General features: G+C 45.0%; 4 protein-coding genes across 4 annotated transcripts; 2 read left to right on the forward strand and 2 right to left on the reverse strand.

The window, feature by feature from the left end:
* Nucleotides 1-14,659: 14,659 nt before the first annotated feature.
* SERLADRAFT_445648 (uncharacterized protein) lies at nucleotides 14,660-16,016 on the reverse strand (the record flags this gene model as incomplete). Its single annotated transcript, XM_007314059.1, has 4 exons — nucleotides 14,660-14,996; nucleotides 15,044-15,424; nucleotides 15,481-15,611; nucleotides 15,659-16,016. The coding sequence occupies 4 exons, from the start codon at nucleotides 16,014-16,016 to the stop codon at nucleotides 14,679-14,681; spliced, it is 1,188 nt and encodes a 395-aa protein (XP_007314121.1).
* A 445-nt stretch (nucleotides 16,017-16,461) lies between these two features.
* On the forward strand, nucleotides 16,462-16,961 carry SERLADRAFT_379396 (uncharacterized protein; the record flags this gene model as incomplete). Its single annotated transcript, XM_007314060.1, has 3 exons — nucleotides 16,462-16,667; nucleotides 16,739-16,811; nucleotides 16,876-16,961. 2 exons carry the CDS (start codon nucleotides 16,527-16,529, stop codon nucleotides 16,760-16,762), a joined length of 165 nt encoding a protein of 54 aa, XP_007314122.1.
* Nucleotides 16,962-17,170: 209 nt separating this feature from the next.
* SERLADRAFT_445649 (uncharacterized protein) lies at nucleotides 17,171-20,107 on the forward strand (the record flags this gene model as incomplete). Its single annotated transcript, XM_007314061.1, has 7 exons — nucleotides 17,171-17,192; nucleotides 17,217-17,440; nucleotides 17,496-17,600; nucleotides 17,650-18,146; nucleotides 18,196-19,239; nucleotides 19,301-19,559; nucleotides 19,622-20,107. 7 exons carry the CDS (start codon nucleotides 17,171-17,173, stop codon nucleotides 19,931-19,933), a joined length of 2,463 nt encoding a protein of 820 aa, XP_007314123.1.
* A 226-nt stretch (nucleotides 20,108-20,333) lies between these two features.
* SERLADRAFT_458220 (uncharacterized protein) lies at nucleotides 20,334-21,880 on the reverse strand (the record flags this gene model as incomplete). The annotated part of the gene is made up of 9 exons (XM_007314062.1): nucleotides 20,334-20,624; nucleotides 20,689-20,772; nucleotides 20,830-20,919; nucleotides 20,982-21,138; nucleotides 21,195-21,293; nucleotides 21,351-21,420; nucleotides 21,470-21,510; nucleotides 21,567-21,573; nucleotides 21,626-21,880. The coding sequence occupies 9 exons, from the start codon at nucleotides 21,718-21,720 to the stop codon at nucleotides 20,503-20,505; spliced, it is 765 nt and encodes a 254-aa protein (XP_007314124.1).
* Between the last annotated feature and the right edge of the window lie 378 nt (nucleotides 21,881-22,258).

Below are 22,258 nucleotides of genomic sequence, written 5' to 3' on the forward strand. Positions count from 1 at the left end.
AGAAGACTGAACGACAATAGGTGTAATGGTGTGGATAGTGAGAGGTCGATGACGATAGTGAGGAGAGGGATAGGGATGGTAGAGAGGTGGAGAAGGTGATGATGAAGGTTTAGACCGGTGCGGTGGCAACGACAGTCTTTTTCAGGGTGTAAGGAAACGGTTTTCCAAAGAGGGGCTCTGGAAAAGGATTTGAGGTAGGTGAGTTCAATATTTTGTCAGGCAACAAATATGAAGCTATATAACAAAGCCCAATGTCTGGTCAAGTCCTTCCTTGAAGGCGGTGAATCAGAGTATGAGAATGAAGAGTATCGGTAAGAGCGCAAATCCAAACTAATATTGAACTGGAGAACAATACATCGAGTATGTACTTCTCTATATAGTGAACGGCGATGGTCAGACCGAGAAAGGGAAGTACTGAGAAAGTGGTCTGACCAGCTAGCTAACCAATAAGAAAAAAGGAAGAAAGTAGTCTGATCTATCGTATTTACTAATCGTATGAGAAAACGTATTGGTAAGGGATGTACGATTGGCTGTATCAGTAAGCCCATGAGAAGGCGCTGACTCACAACCTTCTTCGCCTATCAATATTCCTCCGAAGTATTCCCAGACATAGCACTGGATTGTGACTATGTCATCTGGATATCTTCTCGAGGGTCGACAACAAGTCTACCTCGTTGTAGGTACGATAGAACGTGAGTGTGAAGAGAGAATAAGAAGAAAAATGATAAAAGTAATAAGACACCTGCTGTAATCTCTAGTCCAAGGGCAAGAGGAGTGACGGGGATCGAGTCTGCTAACCACGACATGACGGGAATGCGATAAGAAAAATCGATTCCTCACACTATACCGAGTTAACGGAGGGATGAAGGCTCAAATCAAACAAGTAGCGTTACAAATAGCGATTGAGAATTAATCAACGACTGAGGAAAGTATGTACATGGTGGTCTACTATATATATGTTTCTGAAAGTCAGCCATGAGGCGCTGACTGATGTTCTTTGTAATGGTTCTAGACTCTTGTCACGTGATGGTCACATGATCTGATATAACTACGTATTATGTTATCCGCGCTAAAGCAGCAGCTTAACATATCTTATCTGTCATGTGATCAGATATCAAAGAAAATGAAAAAGGGAACTAGCGCTCAGATTAGCGCTTCTGGTTCAAGTCGTGACATAGGACCAAGTTAGTTGAGAGTAATCAACAGGAGGACTCGCTGAGGAGTCTCCTTGATCTATTAGGGTATATACAATATTCTACTACAGGTTTGTTTGTACACATGTACTATACAGTTGTTAAGGATGGTGGCTGATGATGTCATAGGGTGCAACCCTTGTGACCAGCTCCACCATGTGAGAGAGTTGTAACTATAAATAAAAAGGAGGCAGTGCAGCACAAGAAAGTGGAAGGGATAAATGGAGTTTAAAATTAAAGGAAAGTGCTGTATGGCACCAGTGTCCAAAAATGATAAGGAAAGTTTAAAGGGGAGAATGAAAGTTGAATGTCCAAAAATTGTGTATTGTAACACCATATGTTTTCTCCATATGTTCTTATGTTCCTCATGGACTCTGCAGTTTATACCTTATGTTACACTTCTCTCATATAATTTCTCCTCGCTAGATAATTATCCACATAGAACTTTGCACCTACATTACAAGCTACTCATTATAAGCTCCACTCCCTCCAATAGTATATACAGTAAGTTGTAACTCCTGGCCATCAGGAAATCAGTGAGAATTATAACAGGCCTTATAAGGCCTTAAAAACCAGATAATGTTACGCTTGTGATGTATAAGCTTGGTAACAAGAGGGTTTCTGGATGTGGAAGTGGTTTCTGATAAGCCCATGGACAACGGGTTTGAGACGTATTCTGAAATAGCTGAAGGGTTTCAATATGAATACCAAGTTGCACTGTTGAAGCGTACAATCGTATTGGAGATGTTAACTACAATACAAGTGGCTATATATACTGTCCTACTTTAGGGTAGGTGTTTGTGTTGAACAAACGGCAACGGGTGAGAAACTACAACGAGTAACAAGTGTGGGAAATAGTAATGAGTAGTGGTAGGTAGCTACTCAAAGAAGAAATAAAGTCTGTACGAGTCACAGTTTGTAACAGACAATATCTTTAATTAGTATAAGACTGATGGTCAGATTTGTAAGGGCTTATATAGCTAGATTGGGTAAAAGTTGTTCATCACCAATATAAGGCTGATGGTGTTGTATTGGGTTGTAATTCTGTTGTATAATACTGATGCCAGAATGTAATGTCTAGAACTGAATATAATGCTAGCTACAGTTTATCACTTTCGGCGAGGTTATCAGAGTGATACAAGTTGAAAGTGTCAGAACTCATTGTAAAAAAAACCTACATGTTGCAAAATATCAATAATATCAGAGTGATTGCACGGTTAAAACACTTTATAAGTCACATCTGTACTGTGTCAGTTATACAATGTATCAGGACAACAGACACCATAAGGTGTTATAATATTTGTTTTACTGACTCATGTGCTATCTGGCTGGTTTCTCATATATGGTATCCATAGTACTTGGGCTCAAGAAGTATTCAGCTCATTGCAATTAAAACATTATATAACATAGTACAGAAGCAATACAAAATGAGAGAGAACATTCCTATGCATTGGTGTTGGTACGAGAGAAAACCAACTGGGAAGGCAGTGCAAAACGGACCTAATATTGTAACAACCAAGAGTTTGTTACTCTGGCACACAACTAGAACCAACCAGAGAGATAAAATGATGAGGGAGTGGTTACCCTTAAGGCTTCAACAAGTTAGTTGTGAGGATACAATAGGAGGACTCGCTGAGGAGTCTCCTTGATCTATTGGTCTATATATACTACTACAGGTTTGTTTGTACATGTGTACTATACAGTTGATAGAGGCAGTGGCTGATGATGTCATGGGGCCTAGCCCGTGTGACCAGCTCCACTGCGTGAGAGACTTGTATTTAAAAATAAAGAAAGGCAGTGTAGTGCGAGAAGGTGGAGTTTGAACAAAAGGGAAAGTGCTGCATGGCACAGTGTGTGAAAACTACAGAAGAAAGTTGAAGAGGAGAATGAAATTTAAAGGTCCGAAAATTGTGTTATTGTAACACTACCCCCCTTCCAAGGCTCGACTTCCAGGCGAGACCAAGTACCGGAGGTAGTAGTTAAATTTTTGGGCATAGGTTGAAAAAGGGAATAAAAAATGTTCAAATGCATGCTTCTAAGCTCCTAGGAGCTGAGGGATTTTTAGAATAAAATCTGCAAACAGTGTCACAAGAATTGTCCAGATGGGCTTTTGGTTCCCACGTTCTGACCTCATCTCCATAGCCCTTCCATAGGACTAGGAACTCTAATTTTCCACGCTTCAAGCGTGCATCCACCACTTGTTCGACCTTGAACTCTTCTTCACCTTCCTGGGTGACTACAACCGGTCTGGGCCGGTCTACGCGCTGTCCTGGCAGCGGTCCTTTGTAGGGTTTCACACGGCTAATATTTACCGTGGGTACCACTCTCATTCGTTTTGGGAGTTCCAGCTCCACTGCATTGGGTTTAACTTCCTTAATCCGGTAAGGTCCGATCCACTTTTCGGTCAGTTTTCTAGACTGCCAATCTTTTAACTTTAAGTGGTCGGTATCTAACCAGACCAGGTCGCCAACCTTGTAGTCAGGGGCCTTAGAGTGTCTACGCTCTGCCCTGTCCTTCATCTGCTCTGCAGTTCTAAATAGCACCTTGCACGTTTCATCTAAGACGGATTTCATGTCCTTGACCATATTCTCAGCAGCTTTGTTCTTGCTTCTTCCAGGTTCTACACCCATTCTAGGGAGGTACAATCTTGTCACCTCGAATGGTGCCTTTCCTGTAGCCAACGACTGTTTGATATTATACGAGAACTGGGCTATCTTGAACCACTTGGCCCAATCCGTCTGTCTGTCATTAATAAATATTCGGAGATATTGTTTCAACTCCTGGTTGAGTCTCTCCGTTTGTCCATCAGTTTGGGGATGGAATGCCATCGATAATTTAGGTTTGATGCCCAGCATCTGGCATAGTTCTTTCGTAAATTCGCTAGTGAATTGTGGTCCTCTATTGGAGATAACCATTTCCGGCAATCCATGGATAGACCATACAAAATCTTTATATAAATCTGCCATACCAGCGGCGGTAATGGTTTTATTGGTGGGAATAAATACTACTTCTTTGGAGAAGCGATCCACTACCACCATTACTGAATCATACCCGTTTGACTCAGGCAGATCTGTTGTAAAGTGGACCAATATATCTTGACATGGACCAGCTGGTATTGGATTTGGCATTAGTTTACCGGCCGGCGGTTGATGTGAGTTTTTTTGCCATGGCACATCTCAGACAGGATTTTACGTATTCCTGTACGTCTTTGACCATGCCAGGCCACATGTAGTTTCTGGAGATCAACTCCATCGTTTGTTGCCACCCAGGGTGCCCAGCCACTGGAGTGTCGTGATGTCTATCTATTGCCTTGATCCTTGCAGATTCAGGCACATAGATTTTGTTTTAAAATGGAAGAGCCCGTCTTCCCATAAATAGTTGTCATTGCCATCAAGGAGTGCCTTCTCTTCTGAGGAGATGTCTTTCTTGAAGACTTCCAGAAGATCTGAATTCTGTCTGATTCGAATATTGGCAACCTAGACAAGTACACTGCGTAGCGAGCCTGTCTTTGGTTCAAGTCTCGGGCCATCATAAAATGCTCCAGATTCTTATGATTGGTCCAAATTTCAAATTGGTGCCTAGCACCTTCTAAGTAGTGCCACCAGTGCTCTAGAGCTCTAACGATGGCCAGCATCTCTTTATCATATATTTGATAGTTGCGCTCTGTAGGCGACAAACTATGCGATAAATAGGCACAAGGTCTCCAAAGATCATCAGGGCATTTAATTGATAAAATAGCCCCAGTAGCAAAATCCGAAGAGTCGGTTTCTAGCCGGAACTCTTTGTCTAATTCTGGAAATGCTAATATGGGTGCTGTTGTAAATGCCTGTTTAAGCTTATCAAAAGCTTCTTGTTCCTTGGCACCCCAATGCCAAACAATGTCCTTTTTAGTGAGATTGTTCAATGGTCTTGTTATTTTTGCGAAGTTTTCTACAAATCTTCGGTAGAAATTGCCTAGGCCAAGGAAGGCCCTAACTCCTTTGATGCGAGTAGGTTTGAGCCAGTCCAATATAGCTTGAACTTTCTCAGGGTCCATCCTGATTCCATTCTGGCTAATTATCATACTGAGGAAGTCTACTTCCTTCACTTTAAAGTTATGTTTCTCGGATTTGATGAATAGGTCCCGTTCCTGTAAGCGTCAAAGGACTTCTTGCACGATCCTGTCATGCTCAGCCTCATTGTCCGACTTTGTAAATATTAATAAATCGTCAATGTAAATGACAACACAGTTTTCCATATCCGCAAAAATCTCATTCATCATGCTCTGGAAGGTCGCCGGTGTCATGCACCAAAGTTGATTGGTAGCATGGACAGGTGTCAATAATGAAGCGAATATTCAAAAGACTCGCCTTTGCGCCACACAGGCACAGTGCCACATGGAATAGTAATTAATATTGCCCTTTTTGAACTTGTGGCTGATCAGCACCACCTCTATTAGGCAATCCAGTCACGCTCACCTTTGCTTTTCCATCCGGTACTTTCCGTGTTTCGGCATTTCAGCAAATTTTCGCGTTGCCACTGGCTACACATTGCATTGCGCCCTCGCTTTTGTTGTTTCCCTTCCTCCCCTTCCTTTGCCTAGCCCCACCATGGGCCCCTTCCTCTCCTTTTTATTCTCACCTGACGGTCGTTTCTGGATCCCCATTCTAATCCACTTTTCCGTCACCTCCACCCTCCTCCTCCTCATTTTATTTGCACCCCCACCATTTCTGATGTCACCACTTCCTATCCGCTTCTGTCGCCGATCCGTTGACTACCATGTGCCACTGCTGATATCAGCAAAGCCCCGGCGGCCGGTTCAAATAGGGCAACAGGTCCATCTTTATGACGTTGATCTACCATCATATACTATCAAAACATTGGTCGCTCGTCTTGCCTGGTTGGAGCGTGGGTGGGTAATTTTTGAGCTGGAGAAGGTTCATCCCCTTGCGTCGCCCATGTTCATCGCTGTCCCATTCACTTGGGTACACTTATCTTTTGTCCATCGTCTTCGCTACAGCTACACCTACCACACGCTGCCTGGGACTCACTTGTTCCAAATTGGAACTACTCCTCTCCCTCCCTCGTTTGATCAGGTGGTCCAACACAACCAGTCCATTGGTAAGGCCATGGAACTGTCGGATTTGGACTAGGTGGTGGACCGGTGGCTCCAGTTTCTTTTTCTTCAGCAGAACATTCATTTACAGTGCGATTATTTTTGATTTTTGAATCATTTTTATGGACACATATTTTTTTAGAATGCCTGACTGACAATAAAGGAACTGTGTTGATACTGATAGTGTTTTGCCTTGCCCTTTTTTTACTGCATCTTCCCATGACATCATGATTTTCCTGCTCTCTTTTTGCTATTGGACTTTACTTTATGGCTGTACAAACCTGTGACATTACTCACAGCATTCATTGTTCTATCTCTTTCTTTTCCTTTTTTTGACAATCTTATCCTGTACTACCTACGCAGGATTCGTCAGCATACATTCCTTCCTTCATGTTCTTTCTCATTCTTTTTGCACAGCTATACTGTGCATAGCCTACTTTTCTTTTACTATATAAACCCCTGTATTTTACCTTGTAAAAAAAAACAAGAACTCCAATCCAGACTTCTTCTCTAATCTCAAGTTCACTACTCTCTGCTACTTGTGATCCAGTGTGGTCACAACACTTCCCACTGCTACCACTGTTAACTGCTGTCATCGTCACTTCCCACTTTTGAAGTCATTGTCATCCCTTTCAATTAGAGTCCTTCTGAGCACTACAGTTTGTGCGTCAGGAGCCTGCTATCACTGGGAACCTCGTCATATTGTCGTTCTCAAACCTACCTTGTGCTACGATTAGCAAGGTAGTGCTCGTCTATACTCGCCACAAAGCTCCTATCCTTCTATAAATTCAACTATCCCTCCTCCTCAAAACCCACACTCATACACCTCTGGGTTTTACTTTGAAGGATCTTTATACGTACCACCCCACGAACAACCAGACCACTCCACTGTTCTAGGAGGCAAAGCCCATAAACAAGTTCCGTGGAATGTGGGAGGATTGTGTGTTAGTTTGTTTTGTGTGTGGTTTTCTAACAGCAGTTCTCATCATCGACACCGGTGAATTGGTCAACCCAAAGAACATGACGAGGGGCTTGAAAGATCCTCGGTGGCACGTGAATGTGGCCTTCCAAGCATCTTCTTCTTTGATTTGTACATTATTATACCCCCATCTAAGGTCCATCTTTGTTAAGGTCTTGGCACCAGCCAACTTGTCTACTAGCTGACTAATCAGAGGCAGCGGATATGCATTCTTAACCGTGTACTCAGTCAAGTAACAATAGTCCATAATCATATGCTTCTTACCATCCTTTTTAGGAATGAAGAACACCAGGGACGTCATAGGGCTTTTGGAAGGTCTGATGTAACCCTTCCTAAGCTGTTCATCTATGAAACTTGATACTTCATCTCTTTCTGGAGCAGAGAGAGGTATCATGTGTCCTTTTCTCGGTTTGAAGGTGTCCTTCAAATCTATAGCATGGTCCCAAGGCTTAGCCTCTGGGAAGCGCTCTGACTTATGTTTAGAAAAGACTTTCCAGAAGTCATGGTACTCAGGAGGTACCAGCCTCTTAATCTCTTCTTCGGGTTTTACCTCGTCATCGTCATCGTCAATCTTTTCCAAAGGTCTAAGCTTGGCATAAATGTGACCAGCGTTTATCCTTTCATCAAGCTTGGTTTGATGGACATGACTCGGCTTACCCAAGTCTTCACATTCCTGAGGGCAACATAACAATGTGACAACCCCTGTCTGCCAGTCTATCTCAGGATTGTGTTTAAATAGCCAGGTCCAGCCTAAGATTAAATTAATCTTCCCTAGTTGGGTAGCCTCAGCGGTGACTCGTTCTCTGTGTCCTTGGTACTCGACAACAAAAGAACATTTGTGTGTGATACAGCCACCCGCATTAAGTGTACCGTCAATGTTATAGATGGGAATAGGTACATCTAAATTTACAAGGGGGAGCCCAACTTGCTCCGCCCAGACCTGATCTATGAAGATTCCGTTAGCGCCTGAATCAAGCAGTGCGCTGGTTAGGTGTACTATGCCCCGGGCAAGGTTTTCCACGCCAACGTCTAAATGGATCTCTTTTTGGAATAAATATGTGCACATCAACACATGCCTTAGGATTTCGGGGAAGGGTGGCTCCAAAGAAGAAGAAGAAGCAACATGTTTTTCTACTTTATTTTTACCAGAATCAAGCACCCTAGTATTTGTCTCGCCGGGGCCACACTCCAGAGGAGACGCTGGTACAGCGGTGGGTGGTATTGTAAGTATTTCTAGTACTAACTCCTTCATTATCCTGACCCACTGAATCAGCGCTCAAAGCAGCTATATCGTCAGATGGGTCCAGGCTAATCCACAGTTACAACTACGCATACATGTACATACTTCAGATAGCAAATTTAAGAATCTATTTACAAATTGGGGAGCCATCCCCTTCTTTCCGTTATTGCTCGTGCAACACCCCAGAGCAGGGGCCACCTTATTGTGGTTTACTTCTTTGTTTCGTGGAGCGAAGGCACCCAAGTGACTTAGGCTCCGAACTCTTTTCCCTGAGCTTTCATTTTGTTGACCTGTTGGTCATAGAAGAAAGCCCAGATTTCATTGTATGAACAACCAGCTAGAGTCTGAAGCTGATCGTCCGGTTTCTCTGATTCTAATTGGCACACCTGGCGCCCTTGGTTATTTTTTTGGTGAGCGGCCCGTGCTCCGTTTATGCAATCTTGGGCCATGTGTCCCTCCTGCCCACAGCCGAAGCAGGTGAATCTGCACTTCTGTCCATCTTGGACCGCGCCGATATCCATGGGTGCACCCCGACCTGGTTGCAACCCAAAAGGCTGGAACCCGTGAGAATGATGTGATTTTTGGTTTGATGACCCAGGGCTCCTCTGGGAATAGTTATTTTTGGTGGTGGTCCCGCCACCTTGGTGCATTTTGTAGAGCTCGAAGGCCCTACCAATTTTTCTAACCTCCTCTGCTGCTTGAGAGAGGTTCTTGCTTCTCATATCTTGCAGATAAAGCTGTTCTGCAATGTGGGGATTCACATTGTGTTCCAGCAGCTCTACTGTGTGTTCATTACCTAAGCCCCCTTGGATAGAGAGGGCCAGGAACCGGGTAACATAATCGTCCGTCCTCATGTTTCCCTGTTTGAAGGTACGGATTTGCTGGCACGCCCAGTTGCGCTCAGCTTGGGGGGTTTGAAGTATTTTTTGATCTCTACCTTGAGATCATCCCAGACAGGCCACACTCCTGCGTTGTAGCACTCCTGCATTCTTACTTGGGTGTATCGACCCGCCACAGGTCCTTTTAGTCGAGATAGCACCACAGTGGCTACCTCAAAGTCATCGGCAAATGCATCCCAATTTGCCTTGACCCAAATCTGGAGTTTGATCCACCATTCGGCGAATCGTTGTCATGCACCAAAGTTGATTGGTAGCATGGACAGGTGTCAATAACGAAGCAAATATTCAAAAAAACTCGCCTTTGCGCCACACAGGCACAGTGCCACATGGAATAGTAATTAATATTGCCTTTTTTGAACTTGTGGCTGATCAGCACCACCTCTATTAGGCAATCCAGTCACGCTCACCTTTGCTTTTTCATTTGGTACTTTCGGCATTTCGGCATTTCGGCAAATTTTCGCGTCGCCACTGGCTACACATTGCATTGCGCCCTCGCTTTTGTTGTTTCCTTCACTTCCCTTCCTTTGCCTAGCCCCACCATGGGCCCCTTACTCTCGTTTTTATTCTCACCTGATGGTCGTTTCTGGATCCCCATTTTAGTTCACCTCCTCGTCACCTCCAGCCTCCTCCTCCTCCTCGTCTTCTTTGCTCCCCCACCATTTCTGATGTCACCACTTCCTATCCGCTTCCGTCGCCGATCCATCGACTACCACGTGCCACTACTGATATCAGCAAAGCCCCAGCGGCTGGTTCAAATAGGGCAACAAGTCCATCTTTATGACGTCGATCTACCATCATATACTATCAAAACATTGGTCGCTCGTCTTGCCTGGTTGGAGCGTGGGTGGGTAATTTTTGAGCTGGAGAAGGTTCATCCCCTTGCGTCGCCCATGTTCATCGCTGTCCCATTCACTTGGGTACACTTATCTTTTGTCCATCATCTTTGCTACAGCTACACCTACCACATGCTGCCTGGGACTCACTTGTTCCAAATTGGAACTACTCCTCTCCCTCCCTCGTTTGATCAGGTGGTCCAACACAACCAGTCCATTGGTAAGGCCATGGAACTGTTGAATTTGGACTAGGTGGTGGACCGGTGGCTTCAGTTTCTTTTTTTTCAGCAGAACATTCATTTACAGTGCGATTATTTTTGATTTTTGAATCATTTTTATGGACACATATTTTTTAGAATGCTTGACTAACAATAAAGGAACTGTGTTGATACTGATAGTGTTTTGCCTTACCCTTTTTTTTTACTGCATCTTCCCATGACATCATGATTTTCCGGCTCTCTTTTTGCTATTGGACTTTACTTTATGGCTGTACAAACCTGTGACATTACTCACAGCATTCATTGTTCTATCCCTTTCTTTTCCTTTTTTTTGACAATCTTATCCTGTACTACCTACGCAGGATTCGTCAAAAAAAACAAGAACTCGATTCCAGACTTTTTCTCTAATCTTAAGTCCACTTCTTACTGCTACTTGTGATCCAATGTGGTCACAACACTTCCCACTGCTACCACTGTTAATTTCTGTCATTATCACTCGTCACTTTTTGAAAGTGATTGTCATCCCTTTCAATTAGAGTCCTTCTGAGCACTACAGTCTGTGCATCAGGAGCCTGCTATCACTGGGAACTTCGTCACCTCATCACATTGTCATTCTCAAACCTACCTTGTACTACGATTAGCAAGGTAGTGCTCATCTATACTCGCCACAAAGCCCCTATCTTTCTATATTCCAACTATCCCTCCTCCTCAAAACCCACACCCATACATCACTGGGTTTTACTTTGAAGGATCATTATATGTACCACCCCACAAACAACCAGACCACTCCACTGTTCTAGGAGGCAAAGCCCATAAACAAGTTCCGTGGAATCTGGGAGGATTGTGTGTTAGTTTGTTTTTGTGTGTGGTTTTTCTAACAACAGTTCTAATCATCAACATTGTGCTCTTTCTCCATCGAAGGTGCCAGGGTCAGCGACAACTTTGACTTTTTTGTTGAATTTCTTTTCCACCAAGGGGGTTGCTGCAGGAGGATACGCCTGCAGCTCGACAAGTTGCGTGGTCAACGCCAAGATCTGTGTACGCATGCTGTGCAACAGAGTATTGACGTCAGTTGGTTGACTTTGCAACGAGATGTCGACTTGTTCTCTTGGTAATGTAAAAAAAAGGTAACTGGGGTCCCCGCTTGCTATCTGCGGATCAACCTCTTCCCAGCTGAGTATTGAATCTCAATCTCTGACTGGTCAGAGGTATTCAAAAGTGAAGTTTTGTATCTAAATTCTAATCAACGATAGTTCCACACTATTGCTGAGCTATAGTACTCCCCTTAACACTGGGGGCCATGTATCAACAGTAATTGTCTCTTCTCCCAGAGCACTACAGGGCCGTTGCAAAGAGCGCACCCTTCTGCTATATGGGATATCCCTAAACAATACACTATCCCCTTAACCCTGGGGTCTGGGTTTGCACAATGTGTGAGAGAGTAAAAGAGCGAGTCCTAATGTAACAACCTAGAGTTTGTATACTCTGGCGCACAACTAGAACTAACTATAAAGGTAGTGAGGGGAGTGGTTACCCTTAGGACAGGACTGAGTTAGTTGCGGGTAAACAACAGGAGGACTCGCTGAGGAGTCTCCTGGAATAAGCATTGTTGTGTACTGGTACCCTGTAGTGTACCTTCCAAGAAAGACATCAGAGGGTGGGATGATCTGATATTAGGTATTTATACTACTACAGGTTGTTTGTACATGTTGTACTATACAGTTGATAAAGCAGTGGCTGATGATGTCAGAGGGCACAGCCCGTGTGACCAGCTCCACTGCGTGAGAGACTTGTAGCTAAAATAAGAGGAAAGGCAGCGCAGTGCGAGAAAGAGGAGTTTGAACAAAAGGAAAGTGCCACATGGCACAGTGTGAGAAAACTACAGTTTAAACCGGAGAATGAAAATAAAAGGAAAGGTCCAAAAATGTGTTATCGTAACAGTATTAAGATGACCAAAACTTGAACATTAGATTGTGCTGGTAAAGCCTTATAGTTGTTTATAATTGGTCCAGATTGGATGACATCAGACAGGTATATCTACACCTTATGTATCAGTATTGTCATGAAAGGTAATGGCTTACGCTTTTATATGACTCTTATGAGTCGTGGAGATACCTAGGTAATTGTTGACAATCGACAGGCATTCTGACATTAGAATATAAACTCCACCTGGTAATAACAAGGCCTCACCAATTTCCTAATGTGTACTCCATTCCAGTAGTTTGAATATCAATAAGTTCCCCACACCTTTTTACCAAGTCCTTTTCTAAGTCCTCTCTGACAGACCTTTACTCATCTCCTACTTTCATCCTCTACTCTCTCATTCACTTCATTGACTTAGGGACCAAGGTCTGCAGAAGGGTCTAGTGCACAAGCTAAATAATCAACTCCCAACCTCATACTTTGTTCTGCACTTACAGTGTATCTTTGTCCTCCATCCTCTAACAACCCTAAAGCCCAAGGCCCTGACAGGTAGCTTTTTGTTTGCCCTTTAAGGAGGTGATCATGATGATAGTAGAACTAGCAGGTGTTCTAAAAGAGAATTTGGGCATAGAAGTTGGGGAAGACATAACACTAAGCTAGTTCATTACAGAGGTAGGAGTGCAAGGTAAAATATAAGGTTTTTCGCAACCCTGGGCATTTAACACCGATATTCAATCATCCCAGGCCACCATTTCAGAGTCAGCCTCTGTCACTTCCTGCATGCCATTATCATCTGACGTTGTCCTGTTCTCTCTAGACAAAGCTGTAGACAAGGCCTGCCCTCCAACCTTATTATCAAAAGCCTTGGAAAGGCTGGATGCCTGAGATAAGGATCCAACATCAGCCCCACTAGGTCTTCCTGTTTGGAACACAATTTTTCCCTTTGCACAGTTGGGGGTTATGCCCTTTATGCTCTCATAGAACAGCCAGCCCTTATTCTTAACCAGGCTGGCTTTGGGGTTTTTCTGTAATAAACCAGCTTAATATTGATGTTAGTTCTGTTCCCAAACCAGCTCAAACTCTGCATTCAACATCAGACTCTATACGTGATTTGTAATCTAACCGGGTGAGTGCATGGGAAGATGTCAGAACCTTCGGAGTGATCAGAGTTCAGAGTATGGAGGTGGGTTGGGGAGCAGAATGGAGTACAAGGTTGGGAGTTGACTTAGCTCATGCACTAGGCCCTTCTGCAGACCTTGGTCCCTAACTCAATGGAGTGAACGGGTGAAATTTGAGGATGAAAGGTGGAGAGGAGTAATGGTCCTCCGGAGAAGGACAGGAAAACTTAGAAGAAGACTTGGATAAAAGGTGGGAGGAACTAGTTGATATTTGAACTGCAGGAACGGAGTACAGGAGCTACGGCTTATATACTAACGGGGGGATTGGAGTTCATAAGGAGTAACTTGTAATGTAGGCACGGAATTCTATATGGACAATTATCTAGTGAAGGGAAATTGTATGTGAAGGGAGTGTACCATAAGGTCTAAACTACAAAGTTGATGAGGAGTATGAGAACATGTGGAGAAAATGTATGGCGGACTAGAAGTCCAGTGCAGGAGAATTGGAGCAGATATCTGGAGTTCGATGTGGGGGTGAGGTACAGGGCTATGCCGAGCGGCAGAGCACAAGGAGTGTAATTCTGAGAGTACCGAAGATTGAGGAGTTTGGACTTGAGGGTCTCTGACCTTTTGGAGTTCTGGAAATCATAGTCTGTGGCATAGATATGACAGAAGATTTAAGTCTATGATATAAGTGAAGAGATAATATTCGGTATTAGGGGGAATTGAACCTTCTAGGTGGTGGTGGGGTGGTTTCACCCTTGCAAAAGGGCTCATCAGGGGGCTTAACTGGTACCCTAACCATCCGACATGAGTGTGACCAACTACTCTCTTTGAATATAGTTGTTTTCCAGAGTCTGGGCATTACACCATGACTGGTATACAGAGAGTACACTATCCAGTGGGTAAAGGCTGTGCAATCCTACAACCAATCTGCCAACATCAGGGCTCTCTCCCTTCACTGGTCTTTATGTTGTTGGGCACTCTGTGCATGTTTGTAAGTACATCCCCAAAGTACCAAGGAATGAGTGCTCTTCTCCGAAGATAGGAGCAGAGTTCTCTCTCTCTATGTCACTGACTAAGCATAGATCCATGTTCTTGAGAGGAACTCTGCCATTCCCCACTTATCTGAAGCCTTAATATGTACAGCAGCCCAAATGAAAAGGCTTCCAAGCATGCATTAGACATTGGTAGAAATATGCGACAGCACCGAGCTAAGAAAATCTGCATTGCTCCCGTCTTCTGCTATGACCATGATGTCGTCTCGATCTCGAGCTACTTGGTTGATTTGCTCAGCGGCTCCAGACTTGTATGCAACACGAGCACAAGCCGCACGAATGGCTATCAGGTTTCGGTCCGGCAGTTCAGGAGGGGGCAATCCTCGCTTTCTGAAGTCCGCCACCATTTCCGGATCTAGTTGAAACTTGACACGACGAGGAGGCCGCTCCGCATACCGGAAAAATATATCGTTGGAAGCTTGAACATTGTAAGTATTGGACTATAGAGGAATGAGACTAGGGTAAAGGAAAGGGGAGAAGAACTGGCCTCTCCGGGAACCTCCTCCAACCAGAACTCGAAGTGATCAAAAGCACTGTGCAAAGACGAGGCCATCGTGAGCACATTGCATAGATTGTTTACTTGACCGCCAAGGATTTTTCGAACTGGAGTCTCCAGACCAAACATCTTCAAGATTGTGAAAGCGGTGACCGGGCATTCATGCATAGGACTCAGATAGGCTGAAATCAACATCAAAACTAGTGCACCGACCTGGTTAATATCTTGGGCCGTTTCCGAGAACAGATGGGCGCATTGAGTGTTCGTGGCTACGTTATTGGCTGCAAGCTCTTCAATCTCGGGATACTTCAGGCAGGAGTCATAGTCGTATGCGCCAGAGATCATACACTTGTAACCATCACGCAAAAGGGCCTAATTTATGGGCCAGAGCTTCGCAAGAAGATCCATGGTATGGTATGAAAACTTACGCGTTTTTTGGCTTCTCCCTTGGTTCCGGGGGCATTGACCATTGCGGAGAGGATCACTTCCTTGTGTTTCTCGAAGGAAGGAGGCGATGCATGAGCACTAGATGGAGGCGTAGGTCCCGTGTTAAAGCGAACTAGGCTCCTGTCAGTAGTATTCAATAAGAGCGGACTCTGTCCTTACAAACGCGCATGAGGTTATTTCTATAATGTAGACCCAGTTTGTAGACCTTGGCGTGCTGAGCTTCTTCTTCTTCTTTGCTCCCTACGGCGACACCATCAACAGAAAAGCAAGACCTTATATCCAGCAGTAGATGCTCGTATGCAATAGTTGATACGAACAAATGTTCACTGTTATGGTCCCAAAAATCTCTCAAGGAGAAACCCAAGACTCGGACTCCAACCAGCTTATCAGTGTACTTCGGAGGCCCGAAGGAGGGATGATCCTTGAGAGCTTCTGCTTCGGCACGTAGAAGTAGTCGCCAAGCGCTGATACCATGGACGTCAAACTGGACTTCACCCAGGACGGGAAGGGAAAGCATGAATGAGAAGTGGCGAGAGCGTCGCATTTGTCACATCCCGCCGACCTCAACGACCCAAAAACAATCCGAGAACTCTATGAGTCATAGTCACAAGAAACCAACATCCTGAGGACAGTGTGGCGGTAATATAATGATGTTGATACCTCAAGTGGTGGAAAAGCAGACAGACGGTTTACGACCTGAAGTTGTTTTTCACAAAAATATGATGCAATACACCCTGACATGCTCTGGAGCCTATAGCGACAACAATCGATCTGCTCTGAATGATAGGATACATCGGTCACAGTTCTGTAGCTTGTTCCTTTGTTGGTAAGTAAGATGTTCTACCGGCCAACATGTTGAACACTTACTTCATATCTGCTTTTGCAAAAGGTGGTAAAAAATTCCAGGTGTCACTGTGGGGGACAGGCAGGACCAGCATACGAGTCACACCAGCGCAGTTTGTTTCCTTGTTGCATATACACTGCTGTGTTGGTACTCTGATATACTCGGACCTGGAGCTGATGGCCAATGCACAAGCTTTCGGGGAGCTTGTTTGGAGCTAAATGGGACGGTGGTATAATGGAAATCATACCAATATCTCTCTCCCTCACGGGCATCTCTAAAGATTTCATGAAAAACAGTCATCCTTCCAATGAAATCATGAAATCCCTATATCAAGGTCGATAATTAGAAACAAACCTAGCGGCACGTACAATTGTACCAAGTTCACGGATACATACAGTCAACGATACGAGGTTGCGTAGCTCGGCCTAAATAAAGTCCCGAGGAATACTTGCTAAATGAGTGACATGTCTGAACGAAAGCATGCATTAGATTAAGGCTCTGTGATGGAATGATATGGATGCATGTATGATACCGGAGACAGCTATGCCTGTTGACTATCAGGACCGTCACCAAGGGTCTGCGAGAATACATCAAAGGTCAAGCCAAGTATGGACTTGACGTGGTGGTAACTAGACGCGTGTTGTCCAGTCGCGATAAATGGAATGCACGTGACTACATGTTGGAAAAGCACGTGAGGGCTTACATAACGGACACGCAGGACACGCTGTTACCACGCCGCGTTTCGTTTTACAGTGGTCAGCCTCATTTCTTCCATCTTTTTCTGACCAGTTTGCATATTCAGACACTCGAGGTGTTAGGCCATTGAGATGTCCCATCAAACCCACCACCGTGCTCATACCGCCCAAGCATCAGCACCAGCGCCTACATCGCGACGCCATCCATTCACAAATGCTATCAATCAGCCTCTAGTCCAGCAAGTGCCCGGAACACCTCCCAAGCCACAACAGAAGGCTAAACAGCCTTCATCTCCGCCTTTGCCGAGACAGAATAGCAAAACAACGCCTCCTTCTCCCCCTAAGATAATCACCGATGCAGGTCGATCACTACAGTTTCAACGTGTTGGCTTTTTGGGCGAGGTATGCCACGAGATTATCTCCTCTTCCGTCTTTGTATGAATAACACGAGGTTTAGGGCGGGTTTGCTCGTGTATACGAAGTCAAGGATGTCCGAGGCACAAGACTTGCCTGTAAGGTCGTTACCAAGGATTCTCTCAAGACTAAAAAGGCCAAAACTAAAGTGAGGCGATGTCAAAGTTATCAGTGGAATAGTTCTTACTGTGCTATAGCTCTATGCAGAAATCAAGATTCATCGTTTTTTGGCGCACCCCAATATCGTTCGTTTCCAAGATTGCTTTGAAGATGACCAGAACGTCTACATGACCCTCGAACTCTGTCAAAGTGGCTCTCTCATGGATATGCTCCGCCGGCGCCGCCGATTCCAAGAAGCTGAAGCCCGATATTTTATGACCCAGCTCATTGGTGCATGCCACTACATGCACACTCACCAGGTCATTCATCGAGATCTTAAGCTGGGCAACTTGTTCCTAGATATCAATATGAACATCAAAGTAGGCGACTTTGGCCTTGCTGCCCTTATTGAGAATCCAGGAGAGAGAAAGAAGACGATTTGCGGAACACCAAATTATATTGCTCCAGAGGTGCTATTCGACACTGCGAATGGCCATAGCTTCGAGGTTGACACATGGTCGATCGGAGTGATATTGTATACCCTCGTGGTAGGCCGCCCACCATTCCAGACTAAGGATGTCAAAGACATATACAAGTACGTTCCTCGTGGTTTGAGCTTGAGGACATTTATTGACCACTATTAGGAGGATTCGTGATAATGTTTACGAATTTCCATCCGAGCGCACTCCATCGCACGACGCTCGTGACCTGATTCAACAAATCCTCACGCCCGATCCGCAACAACGCCCCACCTTGCACGAAATTGTTGACCATCCCTTCTTTACGATGGGTATCGTCCCTGCATTTATTCCCCAGTCTGCACATGACTCCATTCCAGATTATCGATTCGTTACTCGAGCGGAGTCTGTAATCAATTTCCAGAAGCTCAAGAAGAGTGTCCTCTTGGACGACGACGTAATGGATATATCGGTCCCGACAGTACAGGAGGAAGTGGAAGTCAACACAAACAAGGCGAAGAACACTATAACTTCGAGCATTGCCCAGCAAGAAAAGGAATTCCAAAAGGCAGTACAGCCTGGAAGCCCTATATCTGCACTGTTGAGTTCCGCGAGGCAGCCCTTGCTTATGTCCACCAGTGGAACCAAGGAATCGCCGTTATTCAGGAAATTGCAGGCGGCCAAGAAGGATATAAAATCTCCTGTTCGTGGGGTTAGAAGTACCAGAGGATTGCAGGATATTGCGGAGGAAGATATGATACAGCAGAAGGGACAACGAGAGAGAAACCAGGATGAAGTAAGACAGAAGGAACTTGAATCGCAGAAGGCGAGGATTGTTGCCCAGATGGCACCTGGAAGCGCTCTAGGGACTACCTTCCCTACTGACGAGCAAGAGAACCTTCCTCCTCTTAAAAAGGAAAGCAAAGGGAAAGAAAGGGTCAAAGAAGTATTCAAAGACATCGCTACAGAATTGCCCACCACTTCTCCAACTCCCAAGTTGAACGGCTTCGACGCTGCGGCACATACTTTGACTCTTGCGTTTGATGCTTTGGATTCCAATAAGTTGTTCAGGGACCCACGCGAGGACATTAACATCCCCGATGAAAGAGTTTTCATCGTGTCTTGGGTCGATTACTGTAACAAGTACGGAATGGGCTACGCCCTCACTGATGGTTCTGTTGGTGTACATTTCAACGATAGTACGACACTAGTTTTATCAGCCGACAAGCAGTGAGTACCACACATTGACCTTGCTGATAACGGTTTTCAGATGGCTTACATTTTCTTGTAGTCATTTCGATTTTATCTCTTCTCGAAGGCATGGGACGATCTACGTCAGGAAGAACTATACTGTGTCGGAATATCCCGAAGACTTGAAGAACAAAGTTTACTTGTTGAAGCATTTCGAGCGTTACATTATGGACAGGCTATATGGTGAATATGAATACACATTTGAAGACGTCGACCGAGCGAAAGGAATGGATTTCGTGCAAAAGTACCTGCGCATGAAGCACGTTATTGTCTTTAAGATGAGTCACGATGTCTTACAGGTCAGTCTAAGCCTTCTTAATTTGTCCAATCTTCTTTCCTGATGCATTTTATATCCGTGCAGTTTAATTTTTACGACCACTCAAAAGTTATCCTCTCCTCCCACGGCCTCTTAGTGACTCATATCGACAAGAATTACAAGCTTTCCCGGTGGACGCTGAGTGAAATCATGGCACAGGCCTTGAAGTCACCTGCTGCCGACTCGGATCAGGCTAAATTTCACCAGCGGCTGGTGGATAAGCTCAAATATTGCAAGGAGGTACTGACATCTATCCGAAACGTTAGTCAAACTGCTGGGGAGGCTGGCGGTGAGGAAGATGGTACGATGGGGATGGGACTTATTAGCGCGAAGACTTCAAAGGTTTCTCTCCGATAAAGGACTTCGCGAGATAGATGACATTAGGTCACCAATTCTCAATCATACATGCTCATGGACCCATAGCGACATGCAAGGCAGCGTGTTTCTTGAATTCTCCACAATAGTCACCGTGTTGTCAATGTTTCATTTTACTCTTTTATAGCTTGGTGCCGTCGTCGTAGCATGCATTCCGCATTTTCTTATCTCAACAAGTATGTATTACCTATGGTAGGGACTAGCTATGAATGAATTGCAGTTCCGATATGTGTATACCTTTGAGTTTATCGATACGTTTGTCCACAGTAGTTCTGGCACTTCTAACTTGAGTGTCGGCGCCAAAGATGTAAAGGACCACCCGAATGGGACAAGGAATATTTAACATAACAATGGGTTATTAGAAGTCCTCAGATCACACTACTTCGAAAGAATCAAATTTATGAATTTCAGGGTTTTCATAACACACACAAAAGACCATCAAATAACCACAAGATAAAGAATAAATGTATAAAACACAATTTTATCCCAGATTTCACACTATATACCAGTGCCTTGTTAGGTTCGCTTTCATGCGAAGGCTACGAACGGATTTAAGTGGGGGGAGGGCAGAAAGTGACAGTGTAGTCAGCGTTGCTGCTAGCAGGGCAAGTCCAGAGGGCGGTGCCGGAGGACTCGTCGTAGGCGTAGCAGTACGAGTTGGGGCAGTTGTCCTCTGCGAGGACAAACGATAGGTCAACGAAAATGACAAGAGAAAACGGAGAAAAGCATGTCCTTACTGAAGTAACTGTAGTACGCGACACCCGAGTTGGGGCAGGTAGCGGGGGTGTTGTGCGAGCCACTGCAGCAGTTGGCAGAGTCGGCTAGTGGAAAATCTCAGGTAAGCTTTAGTTCCTTGTGATAGAGCAGCGATGCCTTACAGGGGTTACCGTCAATGTTGGCCTCGCAAGCAGACTTGCAACCGACAGCGAAGCCAGTAGAGTCGTAAGGACCCTGGATAGCGGCAGGACCTTGGCGAATTAAGTAGTATCAGCCAAACTGGAGTTATATAACCCAAATTTCCGACACTCACAGTTTGGTCCGAGGTCAACAGGGCAGTCAGCGAGGCTGCAGCCAGCGGTGTTGGTGATAGCAACGGGCAAGTTGTAACCATCAACGAGAGAGACGTCGTAGTAGTCTAAACCGTTGGAGCCCAAAGTGAACTCGGCGAGGGTGGCAGGAGGAACACCCTATTCAAAACGGTTTAGGAAGCCGTTTTCACGCGTGCAAGAAAATATAGACTTACAGTGCCGGTGCTTTGGTCGCAAACCAAGCCTCCATTGCAGCCACCGTCAACGCAAGAGTTGGGGCCGGGGTTGGTGCTGAAGTCACAGTCACGACGACCCTAAATGCCAGAAACGCGTGAGCAACTATAATAGGAGAGATAGAAAAAGAAGCCTACCCAGATACGACCAGCAGTCCAGTTGTCAGGGACCGCAAAGCTGACGGAGGTGTACGCATCGGCCTGCCACCTGCAAATGATCATCAGTATGGCATACCACCGTCGCAGGTTAGACTTACCCAGTGGTGTAAGACGGGTAGGGGGCACCAGCGGTGAACATCTACATCAACATTGAGTACACAATACTGTAGCCTTTTCAAGAAACGGTTTAATTACAGCAGGCCTGTTAGTCCTTGTCAGTACATTTATTTATAATCACAGAACGATAAACCAACCAAACGGTGAATGGGCAAGCGTTGTAGACCGTGAGGGTACGCGCAAGGGCGCCCGAGGCGATGGAGAGAGAAGAGGCAGCGTACAAAAGCTTCATAGTAGTGATGATAGGTGGGGATGTTGGTTGTAGTCCTTTCGCAAGGCCTTTTGTACCTCCCCCGGCCTTCGAAATTTGGTACTAAAAGCTGGGCCAGGAACTGTTGTGCCTCTACGGCTGTAAATATCGCTACCGTTTCCTGGATAGTGAGTGGTGAGCCATGTGAGGCGATGGTAGTCTGAGCCAATCGTCTAAGACACTTACTACTTTGGGATGAGCTGATGATACAATCGCAAAGGTTGTCGATGGCCCACATGGCTTGTGTCGGATGATGTTCATTGCTGTTGTGCGGTGCCATACGGAAACCATCACCCTCAAGGGGGAACCTTGAGGACAGCAAAAACGTTACGGGATTGAATCGAAAGTAAGGTTAGGACCTTGATTAGTATATCGCTTGTGATCAATGAGGGCCACGAGACCTCAGAAGGCGAGTGACGACCGCTCTTCACGTTTGCGGGAGGCTGATAGTGTATCAGCCTTCCAGGTCCATCAGGGAGAAAAAACATCTACAGTAGTAACTTTCGGCTTTGAACCATGC

The sequence above is a fragment of the Serpula lacrymans genome (assembly GCF_000218685.1).
Source record: "Serpula lacrymans var. lacrymans S7.9 unplaced genomic scaffold SERLAscaffold_2, whole genome shotgun sequence".
In the NCBI taxonomy this organism is placed as follows: Eukaryota; Fungi; Basidiomycota; class Agaricomycetes; order Boletales; family Serpulaceae; genus Serpula; species Serpula lacrymans.